This window comes from Neovison vison, chromosome 7, assembly GCF_020171115.1.
Source record: "Neovison vison isolate M4711 chromosome 7, ASM_NN_V1, whole genome shotgun sequence".
Lineage (NCBI taxonomy): Eukaryota > Metazoa > Chordata > Mammalia > Carnivora > Mustelidae > Neogale > Neogale vison.
Genome location: NC_058097.1, coordinates 205,631,717 through 205,645,111, shown reverse-complemented (window position 1 = coordinate 205,645,111; position 13,395 = coordinate 205,631,717). Strand labels below are relative to the sequence as shown.

General features: G+C 61.6%; 1 protein-coding gene across 3 annotated transcripts in view; it reads left to right on the top strand.

Moving 5' to 3' along the window:
* Positions 1-13,395, top strand: part of ANO1 (anoctamin 1) — a 78,615-nt gene that overhangs the window by 26,531 nt on the left and 38,689 nt on the right. For 2 of the 3 annotated variants that reach the window (XM_044260011.1, XM_044260010.1), the window contains exons 6-11: positions 802-867; positions 1,347-1,402; positions 3,178-3,219; positions 7,855-7,919; positions 8,672-8,806; positions 12,516-12,676. In XM_044260011.1, coding sequence (XP_044115946.1) covers positions 802-867; positions 1,347-1,402; positions 3,178-3,219; positions 7,855-7,919; positions 8,672-8,806; positions 12,516-12,676 — 525 coding nt within the window. The remainder of the gene's footprint in view (positions 1-801; positions 868-1,346; positions 1,403-3,177; positions 3,220-7,854; positions 7,920-8,671; positions 8,807-12,515; positions 12,677-13,395) is intronic. The other variant, XM_044260012.1, reaches the window with a different exon arrangement.

Genomic DNA, 13,395 nt, shown 5'->3' with positions numbered 1-13,395 from the left:
TAATCAGTAAAGCCGGAACATCATCTTGTAGGGGCTGGGAAGGCTGCTGCAGAGATTTAGGAACAATGATTGAAAAAGACCTTTCTGAGGAGGAGATGCAGATGCTTGAGCAGAGATCTGAAGAAAATGAGGGATCCAGGCCTGTGCAAAGGCCCTGTGGCATTCCTGTGTTGAGTGTTCTAGAACAGTGAGGAGGCAGTGAACCTGGATTAGATCCACGTCTGCTCTTATTACAGCTGAATTTTCACACATGTGGGCTTTACCGGGATGCTCCGACCTGCCTCTGGTTTAGATTTCAAAGCATCCCTCAGGCACCCTGATCTTTCCAGATCACTGACAGAGGAGATGGTCTGTTTTTAGGTGGGCCTCAGGAAGACACGTCCCCCCATTTCCCAGTGGCGTCGTAAAGGTTGGGCCGGCTAGGCCACTGAGACAGCTGCCCCGCTCACCACCTGCAAAGCCTCTTTGACCAGGCCAGGGGTTCCGTGACCAGCAAAGGGCTCCTGGAGACTCTGGGGCAGCACTGACCCGCAAGGGTGTGCGCGAGATCAGGCTTCCCGGAGCCCCCCTCTCCTCCATCTCCATGCACGGCCGGCTCGGCCTTCCCAGCACAGCACGGAGGCTCAGGTGTGGTGACTTGCCCAACGCATCCAGGGCAGGGTCTGGCCCCCGTCAAGGCCGCGGCCACCGCCTCGCCTCCCCCAGGCGTGTGGACCGCCATGAGCGAATGCTTTCTCCCCCGAATGCAGCTTTGGTCCCTTGAGACGTTTTCGTGTAACTAATAGCCCGATGTACAAACAGGGCAAGGAGAGGGAAGAAAGAAGGACTCTGCCCTTTTAAATAAAAGGCGAAAATGTAGTAAATATGGTAAGTGCCGCCCCCCTGCGGGGCCTGCAGGCCCCCCCTTTGGCTTTTCCAATCAACCTGAAATCTAATTCCAAATTGTATGTGTGTTTTCCGACACCATCAATTTCCCCCCGTATTTCCCTCGTGATTCAGCTTCTCTAACCCCTGGAAATCCACCTTCTTTCCTCTGCAGGCTTGCCCTCGAGCAGGTGTGGGTAGCTGGAAAATCGCAGGCTTCGGGTGCCTCCCTCCTCCCAGGCGTGACTGTCTCTTGGGGTTTTCTCTGTGTCTTCCTAATCCTGCCGATAGAGCATGTTTTACCGTCTCCTGGTGGAACCTGGGGAGGAAACCAGAGCAGTGGCCTGGCCCTCTGTGCCCCGGTGCAGCAGGCTTCGCGAAAATTCTCGGCAACTGACATGGTCCTGGGACTGCTCTGTTTGCAGAGAGAGTGGCGGGAGACGTATCTGGTCCGTAATTCTCCCTCTGCCTTTGTTTCGAAGGTATCACGAGCCTGCTGGCCAATGGCGTTTACTCAGCTGCCTACCCCCTGCACGATGTAAGTGACCTTGACACAGGGTTCGCGCCTGCGTCATTGGACGCCCCAAATCCCCGCGGGCCACACCCCCAGGGAGCTCTAATTATCCTGCGGTCTCGGCTTCCTGCTTTGGCCCTCCTGCAAATGTCAGCGGCTTGCAGGCCTTCCCAGCCAGGCTGGGAGATGGAGCGTCTGCACCCCTGGCCTCCCTTCTTGCAGAGCGAGCCCACCAAGGCAGGGACGTTTGTGGCAGGAACCCTGTCCCGGTTCACCCAAGGGTGTGAACCTTGTGGCCGGCCTGTCCACGAAATGCGTGCCCTGCCTGGGTCTCCCCCGTCGCCCCGCCCCCGCTCTGGCAGAGGGACCGGGACTCTGCATGTATCCATTTCTGCAGAGCAAGTAGCCAGCTTCCTGAGCTGGATCTCCAAATCCCTCTGGTATCCCCCGACAAATATAGCCTGTGGCCACGGCCACGTGCTGGCCCAGTTGGGGTGGACAGGGATGATTCGCCTCTTGTTGTCGCTATGGAAACGGGGGCTAGGGTCAGAGGGGCACGGGAATGCACTGTGGGGCCTGAGTAGTGTGGGAACCCCGGACTGGGGGCCTCTAGAACGTTCCAAAATGGGTGTTGCCCCAAGGACTAGGAGCCACAAAGCAGGAGAGAGCAGAGAGGGGAGGGGCTGGGCGTCAGGGGACCCAGAGGCCCGTCCTGGCCATGTCCCTCCACAGCCGGGAGTAAAGGCAGCCCCTGTCCTCTCTGTGCCTCGTGTCCCCATCTGCGAGCAAGGAATGGTTCCCAATGGGTGTCAGAGGGGGCAGAAACAAGAGGGCTTCCAGTAAGACCCTGGACTGGAGAGACCTGATTGCCAGGACCGTGAAGGGCCATCCCTCCAGACCCCCAACTCTGACCTGCTCGTCCCCTGTGGGGAGCTGGGCCCACTGACCGAGGGTCCCCACCTCTGTGCCTTCAGGAATGCCGTTCCTTCCGCCTGTGCGCGCTTCCCCACAGCCACTGCCCCGCAGCTCCTCCCCCCGTAGGGCCGGCAAAGCCTCCACACAAAGCCCTCGTGTTCCCCCGGCCCGGCCCTGCATCTGCCTCCCCCGCCATGTCCCCTGCCCCGCAGAAACACTCCTGCTTGGCCGCCGTTCCTTGGGCATGAGTCTCGCAAACGCTGTGGCACTTGGCAAGTGCTCGCTGAGTGCAATGTTGACGTGGGCGTGCGGAGTCCGCTGCCTCGGCCTGCGACCTGCTGTGTTCTCAAGGGCAGGGCTCCGACCCCGCGGGTGCCCACCAGCGGTCCTGGCTGCAGGGGCCTCCGTCGCCCCCATCACACTTCCACCGGCGGGTGCTCACCTGGCCCGTTGGCTCCAGAAGTGCAGCTGTCCCCCAGCCCCCTCCCCAGTCCTGCTCACAAACTGCTGGGCCGGTGACCCCCACCCCGAGATGTCAGGGCCACTTGGCTTCTCTGAGCCTCAGTCTGGCCATGTGCGAAATGGGAGTGTGGGGTCACTGATCTCTGCGCGGTGACCAGAAAGCTTCCTGCCCTTGGGAGTGAAACGGAGGCCTGCCTGGTCGGGCCAGACTCCGGGGCCTCCAGGCGGGTGGAACGCACGTTCCCCCCAGTGGAGCAAGGTGGAGGCTCCCGACAGCCTTCCCTGGGCCGTGACCTGCTGCCGTCTGGGGTCATCCTGCCATGCCCACGAGAGCCACCGGCGCTGACTGCGTTTGGAAGTGTTGGATTTGAGCCCCTTGTGACCCCCGTTTGCACTGACGCTTTTCCTTTTCTCCCGAGCAGGGAGACTATGAAGGCGAAAACGTGGATTTCAACGACAGAAAAGTGAGTGGATGCGGAGCGGGCAGGGGGCCGCGGGCGGGACGGGGCTACACGGCGACCCACAGGGCAGCAACACTCCCACCGCACGCGTGGGGGGACCTGGCGGAACCCCGGCCCGCTGGAGTGCGCCCCTCCCTCTGGGTCTGAGAGGTGCCCGGGCAGGTTGTGGGGAATGTGTGAAGGCGAAGGTGTGTTTCTCTACTGTGGCCTTCGTCGCCTGCCCCAAAGCCTATATCTCCCCTGGATGATCAGCTTGCCCCTGGCAGGCGTTTGGCCTGATGGAACACGCACGGCTCCTGGGCCACCGGGGCCAGCCCCACAGAGAGCCATGGCCTCCTCTGCACACTGGGGAGACTCGTGGACGTGGTTCAGCCGAGTGCCTCTCAGCTTATCTGACCCAGGGCGCTTTCTAATGGAAGCGGTACTGAGCCGGTATTCCCTGGGTTATGCCTTTGGAGACACTGAGTGATCTGTTTGTTCAGTGCTCTCCCTGATCCTATGTGCCCAGGCTCCCTGTGTCCCCACCCCCACCACAGCCACATCTTCTCTGTCCTCCCCACTCCGGAAGGTTCTTCCCTGCCGTCTTGCCGTCCCGCACACAAGCCACCGCCTGGCTTCCAGGCTCCTCCCTGCGCCCACCTTGCCGCCTCCCGCTTCCCAAACAAGTTGCAGACTTCCTTCAGCGTGCGGAACAGACCTCCCGTGCCCATGTTTGCCCCTCAAGGGCAGATCCTTCGGAAGCGGCGGGTGGAGACGCTTCCCTGGGAAGCTCACAATGGCGGCCTTGTCCCAGATCTCAGGCTGGGAACCTCTGTGTATGGAATGTTCTCCATTCCTGCCTCCCGCTGGCCCCCCGTACGTGTTTTGAAGCCTTTGGTACTGGATACAACTTGCCCGCCCGGGAATCCAGCTGAAGATGCTATCTGATTTAGCTCAAAAATGACATATTTGGTTATTTTTAGTGGAACATCTGGCATTCGTCTGAGACCCAGTGACTTGCAGAACCTCCCCCGATTCGATCCCACTAGAGAAGCACCATCCCCTCCCCAGGCCTGCCTGGGCCAACTCTGGCCTCGGAGCCCACCCTCCTTCATTCCTTTGTCCCCCTGCGCTGTGTGTCTCGTGCCTTTCCTCCACCTACAGATGCTTCCTCCTTGGTCACAGTGACCCCATTTCAGGCCTAATTCAGTCCTCCTCGTCACAGGCCATTGCGGCCTCCTTCTCACCTGCCTCCCTAGGCACCAGCCACACGGGCTGATTCGCTAATCTGAGGCTACTCAGATCTCTGCCAAAATGATCTCATTCACTTACTCAGGAGCTACTTACTGGGCACCACTGGGCACCAGGTCCAGCAAACACGACTCTAGGACCCACCTGTTCCCTGCCTGGAATGCTGCCCCCCTCGACTCCCCCCACCCCCACTGAATTTAATATCCCAGGTGTGAGTACCAGGCTGTCCCACGGGGGTAGTCGCAGGAGTCTTGGATGGATGGATGGATGGTTGGATGATGGATGGATGGAGAGAGGGATGGATGGACGGGTAGTTGGATGGATGGATGGATGGATGGATGATGGGGGGGTGTCTAGATGGAAGGGAAGGAGAGAGGGAGAAATGTTACAGATACATGTTGGGACCTAACTCAGAGCCTTGGAGACCGTATTCTCCCATGCGGCTCCATATTAAGTGACCTGGTTGTGAGTATTTTGTCTTTGCAGTGACAAAATCTATGGGTCCCCATTGTTGGTCCCATCCGTGGCAGGGAAGCCCCCAGTGCCTGGCCCTGGATGCCTCACAGGATGGAAAGGCTGGGGTGCAGCCAAGCCAAGGCCCTTTTCCTGTGCTGAGCTGGAGGAGCACAAGTAGGAAGACTTGAGCAAAGAGTCAGGCCAGGGCCAAGGCTGAGCATGGTGAGAACAGTCATGGACTCGCAGGGCCCTTGGGAGCAGGAGTGCTCCTTCGTGTGGGGACATGGAGCAGGGCAGTGACTCCAGGCATGGACTGAGCCATCTCCATCCCCATGCTGGACTGAGAGCCACGGGACCCTGCCCTCCTTCCCCCTCTCCTTCCCTCTCCTTCCTTCCTTCCATAGGTACTTACTGGGACCCTGTTATCTTCCCCAGGCCCTGTACAGGGCTCTGGGGATCATGTGGACCAAGAAACCTGGCCCTCGTGGGCCTCCATTCTAGGGAGAGACGGCAAGGGGCAAGTCCGTACGTGGTAATGAAAGATAGTGTCGGTGCCATAACAGGTCCCCTCAGCCGGGTGGGCCCACATGGGAGGTCTGGGCTTCCTCTGAGGTCCAGGGTCACTGTGACCGGAGCCACCACCCCCCAGTGGCCCATCCCAGGGCCCTGACACCTTCCACCCTGGTTGCTAGCCTGGGATGCCCCCTCGGAGCTCTGCTAACCATAACAGGGAAATCTTGAGTTTGACTTCTCTGGGCGGCCAGCCGTAGGGGGGTCGATGCTCCCTTCTTGGCAGGAAGAATGTTCCACTGAAGTAAAGTAATTGGGCAGAGACCCAGGGTGTACCCCTAGCTGTCCCATGTATCCATGAACAGTGGCTGCCATGCCGCGGCCAATGTCTCTGGGCAGGCCCGGGGACATAGGGGTCAGCATGATTAGGCTATGCCTTTGAGAAGGGCCTCCCGTCCCCTCCATCCCTCCCTCCTCCCTCCTGCCCCCATCTCTCGGCACCTCCTGGCCTGCGTGGGGTCTATACCAGTGGCTTGATTTCATGGAAGGGAGGAAGCTGCCCAGGTCAGCGAGGGCCACTTTGCTTTTCCAGAGGTGGTCTGTGTGGTCATCTGACTTTGCTGTTTGCAGAGTGACCCTGGGGCTTCTTCTTGTCCGTGCAACCAGGCCTGCTGAGACGTGGTGAGCCCCTGGGCTGTGGCTTTCATGAGACACAAGCCCTTGGGGTCCCCCTCTGACCCTGGAGGTAGGATAGTCTCCACTGGGCTGTGGCTTTCATGAGACACAAGCCCTTGGGGTCCCCCTCTGACCCTGGAGGTAGGATAGTCTCCACTGGGCTGTGGCTTTCATGAGACACAAGCCCTTGGGGTCCCCCTCTGACCCTGGAGGTAGGATAGTCTCCACCAGAATAATGGAGGCCACGGGCTCAGAGGGGACGGGTCTGCCCTGGATGCCCAGCAGGGCTCAGAGTGGAGGGGCCCTAACCGGACCCCTCCCCAGGACCTGGGACTCAGACTCAGTGCCCAGGACGCCCACTGGAGGCCCAGCAGAGCCCACATCCCCACCCAGGAGTGGTGCCTTTAACTCACGCCTCTCTCCTCTGAGACAGAGGAGAGCCGCCCTGCACCCCTCTCCCTCAGGAGGCTGCGGAGGTCTGCACCAGCAGCTGGCCTTGCCGTTAGTCCTTCAGGACACAGACCCTGCCCAGTACATCTTGTCGTAGCCCTCACAGAAAGACGTACAACCGAAAGACCGCTCCTCTTACGGAGATCAGAACAGACGTGCGTGTGTTGACTTGAGGAAACGAGCACGTGCGTTGTGCAGTTAGTTCTTGGAGCCGACTCCCTGGCCTGTGGAAGCAGGACCCCTCTCAGCCGACTCCCTGGCCTGTGGGAGCCGGACCCCTCCCAGCGAACTTTCGTGCACGCTGTTCATTTCTGGAGAATTACCCAAAGATACGTGTGTGCCCAAAAAGCCATTAGCTCCCGACTCCGGGGAGGTGGAGGCAGGTTCATGCGTCCACGCCGGCTGCTACCTCGGAGCACCCCGGCCAGGGCTTACCCCGCAGGGAGCTCATGGCAGCATCCCCCACCTGCCTCCCTCCCGTTCCCCGTCTGACGCCGGCAGGGGCAGGCGGCCAGGCACAGGGGGTCCCAGCCGTGTGACCTAGGCCTTGCATTAAGGCTGGGGAAGCATCAGCGACCCGCGTGGGTGGGCTTTCTCCCTTAGCACCCCCAGCCCCAACGTGGTGTCTTTCTTAGCCACTCCCTGCATGTTCATGCAAGGCCTTCCACCCGCCAAGCTCATTACCGTCCCTGCCCGGAGCCTGGGGGTAACGGGGTGTGTGTAGATTGCATTTATCTCACCGAGCCTGTTAATCAGACGGCTCATCCCAGGGGAGAAGCGCCGAGCTCTCTCCGCGTCGCAGGAGAATGTTCAACGTCTTGCGACTGGTGTTTCTCTGCTGCAGAGCGTGGTGGTCTCTGTCCTTTATAAAGAATGACACGGCATCGGCCGGGGACCGCCAAGAACCCTGAGTGGACAAGTCTCACATGGTCGGGCCATTTTAGGTCAATTCTGGATCAGATCGTGAAGAGTGAGGCTTCCATAATGATTCCAGAAGCTTCTGTCCCTTCTAGCCCATTCTTGCTCCGTCCCGTCCCAGCTCAGCTCCCACTGCTAGGGGATTCTTTGGGACCCTTACCGGAGCTGAAAGTTTCGTGTGGGTCTCCCCTGCCAGGACGGGAGCCCCGGGACTCGGGGCTGTGTCCGTCGCGCTCCCCTCCGAAAGCGCAGTGCCGTGCCCAGCCCAGCAGCGGGCACCCAGCCGACTCCCAAGAAGGGTTTGTTGAATGAATGAATGATGTTCCCGGCAGCTGGGTACACCAGCTGTGGGAAGGGAAGCTCCGTTTTCAAAAGCCCTCACCACTTGCTGTCCCGCAGCTCCTGTACCAAGAGTGGGCGAGCTACGGGGTCTTCTATAAATACCAGCCCATCGACCTGGTCAGGTGAGAGAGGACGCCGGGTAAGAAGGAGCAGCCCGGCTGCTCCGAGGCTGTGGGGGGCGAGTCCCTGGTTGGATGTCCGTTGGTCTTGACCATACTGAGTCCTTATCAGCTGGGAACCTGCCTGAACTTGAGAAGCTTGGGAAGGGGCCCCAGGTCCCCCGCAGGCCCGTAGACTCGCTGGGGGCTGGGCTCTTCCCATCACGTTCATCCTCCTCTCCTGAATCCCCAGCCCGGCTCGACCCCGCTGGGTGGCCCCTGGGGCTCCTTGCATGGCCGGTGGAGGGGGAGGAGGCTGCTGTCCTGTCTCCCGGGGCAGGAAGGGGAGCAGATGTATGTCCTGTGGGGACCTGCAGACCGGAGTCCGGCCATGGAAATTCTGAAGCCCCTCAAGGCGCCAGGGACGTGGAATGTGAGGAGGGCTGCTCTCTTGGCTTCTCCAGGCCGGAGCCCTCAGACGGGGCGGGACTTGGGACAGAGCTGGCGACCTCCTAGGCAGCCCACTGTGCCCGCACGCTCCATTCTGGGCCTCACAAATGGAACAACCCGCTTCCCGGGGCACAGAAGGGCAAGGGGCACCCCTGCCCCCGACGGCCGACCCAGAGCCACCCCCCCCACCCCACTCTCTAGGTCCTGCTTGGGGGCTCGCGGGGCCAGGTCGAGCTGTTCCGTGCCGGGCGGGGAGGTGCCACTTGTCCGCACCGGCAGGCCGTGAGCATAAGTCTGTCTCTGTCTGGCTTTGCCCTGTGGCGCAGGAAGTACTTCGGGGAGAAGATCGGCCTGTACTTCGCCTGGCTGGGCGTCTACACCCAGATGCTCATCCCGGCCTCCGTGGTCGGCATCATCGTCTTCCTGTACGGATGCGCCACGGTCGACGAGAACATCCCCAGGTAGGCGGGTCTCCTCCCCGCACACGCCCTCTGCTCCCGGAGGGGCCGCACTCCTCCTGCGCCCGTGGCCCCGACAGGCCCCTGAACCCGCGGCCCTGGGTGGGGCGAGCGCTGTCTGAGAGCAGGGACGGCCTTTCCCAGCACAGACGCCCCGGGAGGCGCACTCCAGTCCGGAGCGAGACGCAAAATAAGCATCTGGCAACTTTCCCTTCTTGGAAGGTGTTTTGCCCTCTTTTAAAGGAGTTTCCAGTCCTTGAGGGACCAGGAAATTTGCCGCTTCCTAGCGAGTTTGGGAGGTGAGCCAAAGGGCCCTGTCGAGGTCTCGTGCATGGACTCGGCCCCCGGCTCCCCACCCCCATCCCGTCCCTATGGCCCTGGGGGATTCACAGAGCTGACAGTCCTGCCGCGGTGCCCCCCCCAAGGGTTACGCCAAGCAAGGGGAGCTCTTGGGAGAAAGCTGGGACCCCCAAGATGGCCCCGTGCTGGGGAGCATGAGCTGGAGGCCGGAGGCTGCTGTCCTCGGGGGCTCGGGAGTGCCCTGTCCCTCCCCGCTGTGTGCCAGGGCCGCGAGCCCTGAGCCAGGGGTGACTGTGTTGTGTGTTCCGGACGACAGGCCCCCTCGGTCAGGGACACTGCTGCCCGGCCTGTGGCCCTGCCTCCTACAAGCACGGAGGCTCACCGGGGGAGCCCGGGGACATCCATTTAGTTTTGTGGCTCACAACTCAGCCTGTGCTTCCAAACCAGAGCTGTGGCTTGGAACATTCATCTGTAGTTCCGATCAGCGAAGATCAAACGAGTCCCTTACCTGGCCAGGCGGCTGGCTCGTCACAGCTCTGCCACACGGAAAGGCCATATCCGGCAAATTGTGGTGTAAATGGTGCTTTGAAGCATGAGTAACACCTAAAATATTTCCACCCACCCGGGATCAAAACGTTAAAGGAATCTGGCTTACGTACCCTTCAGGGCTATTCTGGGTACAGACAGACCAGAGGAAGCTTGTCCCTTTGTTGGCTAATGTGACAGGAGGCCACTGTGCTTGGGTCTGACAGTGGCTATTGGGAATCCAGGTGTGATGTGGCCTTAGCTCCAGAGCCCCAAGGGACGCGGCAAGTGACAGGCCCCCGGGGGCTTCTCCTCCCTCTCCTCCTCCCGAGCGTAGCCGGGGAGTCTCAGCCAGGGGGCCCTGCCCGGGCACGCCTGTACCACTAGGGCACCGAGGTCCCCGAGGCCAGGCCAGCACTGCCTCCTCCCGACACACGGCCAGGGACGTGCACCGCCCTCACGGCGGATTCTGGATGCCCGCCCTCTTTCGGCCTCGGCCGCTGCCTGGTTGGTGCCTTGGGTGAAGCAGGAGGTGTGTGTCCCCCCTGGAGTGCGATCCGTCCACGTGTGTAGGGAAGGCAGAGGCCCTGCCCTTCGAGGTCCCAGCTGCCACCCCCGACCGGCCCATCCCCTCCCAAGAACAGACCTTCCCGTTCCTTGCCTTTATTTTGGCTGTGGCTGAGGAAGGGCGAGGCAGAGGGTGCAAAACCAGCAGAAAAAGGCTTTTTGTCTGGCTGGCCTCGTTCGTGCCAACGGGTGAGAGGCCTGGCAGCGGGCAGAGCTGCATGGCCTTGCCCCTGCCCCCCGCAGGGCTCTGGGCCACCCCATCCTCCAGCCAGGGCACCGGGGCCCTGGGCAGTGCAGTGACAGTGGGGGCCTTTATCAGCCCCCCAACGCCTGCCCCCCGGAAGGGCCCTTGGAGGAGAGGGAGCTCAGCAGGGGGCAGGAGACAGAGGCTTACGCCCGCTGTCTGGCCTCGGTTACCCCCAGGGTCGTAACGGTGAGCACCACTGTTCCCGCTGTTCCCAGGCCTTTGTGGGCTTTCCCCAGTTTCCCCAGTGTCCCGACAGCGCTCTCGTCCCCAGCGCCCCTTCTACAGATGGGGAGACTGAGGCCCAAGGAATCTGAGTCACCCTCCCCAGGCCGTACAGATTATGAAGGGGAGAGCCCAGCCGTAAAGCCAGAGCTGGCCCGTGTGTACTGGCCCCTCTCGCACACACGCACACACGCACGCACACCCGTTCACTCACTTCCCCAGGGGCTCCGAGGCAGCAGCTCCTTGTCACAACCGTCTTTGCACGTCCGTGCCTGACACAGTGCCTGGCACCCGGGGCTCTCCCAGCGTGACTGAGGAGAGAGCCGGGACGCCCACCATGCTGGCACAGGGGGTCCCCACAGCCTTCCAGCAGGTGTCCTGCTGTGGGCCAAGCATGGTTGTGTGCCTGAGTTCACGTGCACAGAAATAAGAAAGAAACACCCCCCTCCGCGCTCTTCCGCGTCTGGGAAAGTGCGCTCCTGCCTGGGGTCTACAGCTCAGAGTCTTGTCCGAGTTAGCAGGGAGGGGAAAATGCAGGGAAGTCTGGAGCCCGGGGGGGGAGGACACCTTACTCTGGCTTCTCTCCTCATCTCCCAGAAGGGGAAACTGAGTCTGAGGCTAAAGGGACACGAGGCAGGAAGAGCCAAGGGAGGACCCAGGGGCAGGAGGCGAGAGCCCGAGGTCTGTGGGCCGCAGACGAGAACCAACGAAGGACCAGGGCCCAAGACCCACTCTGCTGTGTGACCCTCGGCACATTACTTCCCCTCTTTGGGCTTATTTCTTCATCAGTGATGGTGGGATTGTAGGGGTCCCTGTAGCTGGTCTGGGCCAGGTGGGTGCCCATGGGGGCTCCTGCTTCCACAACTGACAGCCTTTGAGTATCATCAGTGACTTGCCTATTAGCGGGAGAGAGCCTGAGTGCCAGGGAGCTGGGGGGTGGGGAGGCTCTGCTCCCCTCCGGTCCCTCCGCAGCAGCTGGGCTCCAGCCCCAGACTCCATGTCAGCCCAGAGGATAAGAACCTTGTTGAGCAGGATCCACTGTCCCGGCCAGGCACCCTCGGCTCCGAGCGAGCCCTGCACAGTGGATGTCCCCCACACACACACACACCACCCCCGGGCTGCCTGTCGATGTCCTTCCTGCCCAGCCACCTGTCTCCCCTTTGTGTCCAGAGCCCCCCTGAGGCTGATGCCTGGGTGGGCCCTGAGGCCAGCTGCCCCACCAGGACGGCGGAGCCCACGTGCGCTCTGCCTGGGACGTGCAAGGGCACGGGAGGGCACAGCCATCTTGTGGCCTCCCCTGTTCCTCTTGCTGTCTTCCTCACATCACGAACCCCTGGGCAGCTCCCGCTACTAGAACAAGCCCGGACAGAGCCCAGCTGTTAGAGGACGCTGGCTGCTGCCTCTCTGCTTCTCCAAGAGGCGGCTCCCACATAGGCCATGGGTCCTGCTGCCTCCGGTCCACCCTGACCCCGAGACGTGGGCACTCAGACGCCCCTCTCGGGTCACCCAGCGGTCTGGACGGGCCTGCATCTGGGGTGGGCTGCAGAAATTGCAGGCCTTATGCAAAACGAAAATGCAGGAGCCCCATCCGAAATCGTGGAGAATCGTAAAGCAGTACCAGGCGCGAAAGCACCCCGAGGCCCTTCGGAGCACAGGTTCCCCAGGACCGCCCGTGTCAACGGTGTCCGCAGGCGGCCCTAGAGAGCATGGTGGGGGACGCGGGCGTGGGCTGCAGCCGGCTAGCGGGCCTTACGGGGGTCACTTCACCGACCCCCACCCCGGCGCGGTGCCCAGCGTGGAGTCCCTACGTGTCCCGGCCCCGGGGACTTACGGGCCGCCCCCGTCTTGCAGCATGGAGATGTGTGACCACAGACAGAACATCACCATGTGCCCGCTGTGCGACAAGACCTGCAGCTACTGGAAGATGAGCTCGGCGTGCGCCACTGCCCGGGCCAGCCACCTCTTCGACAACCCTGCCACCGTCTTCTTCTCCGTCTTCATGGCCCTCTGGGGTAAGCAGAGCCTGGCCGCCTGGCGTCGACGGGGCAGGGGCGACTTTGCCTCGGTCCCTCCATGGCCTTCCTTCCGCCTTGACATTTTGCACAGGCTGCGTTGGCCTGGACTGGGCATGGGAGGGAGGCTCGGTGGGGGGACGGTGCCCCGTTGTGCCTGCAGGTGGGGAGGGTCTGGGCTGGGCCCTGGATACAGACTGGTTCTTCTGACCCACGCCTTACGGAAGGTGGAGGGGGTGTCGGCTCTTAGAAACGGGCCGTCTTTCCTGGGACCAGGTCCCCGCAGCATCCCTGCAGGTTCCGCGTGCCCACTTTTCGGGGAAGGATACCAAGGCCCAGAGACAGTTAGTGTTGAGTTTCCCAGGGTCACTCAGCTCCTGAGTGTCCAAGGCAAGGAAGGAATGTGGGGTTTCCAGAGCCGGTGCCCTTACTTCCACCTGCCACCCCGAGTCCAAGGCATGGGGCTCATCCTTCAGGATGCTTCTCTGCTCTGGCACCTGACAGATGCCGGGGGCGTGGGCGGTGGGTAAGTGGTGTCTGGTTGCATTTCTGCAGACGTTTTTGGATTAGCAAACTGACCTGTTCCCTCCTCTGTGGTCCTGTGTTACCCCCTTGCCAGGGGAGGATTCAGAATCCGGGCCCTGGGCAGCTGTGTGCGGAGCTGTCCCCTGGATACCAGAGCCCCAATCCTTGTCCCCAGGGACTCCCATCTAGTAGGA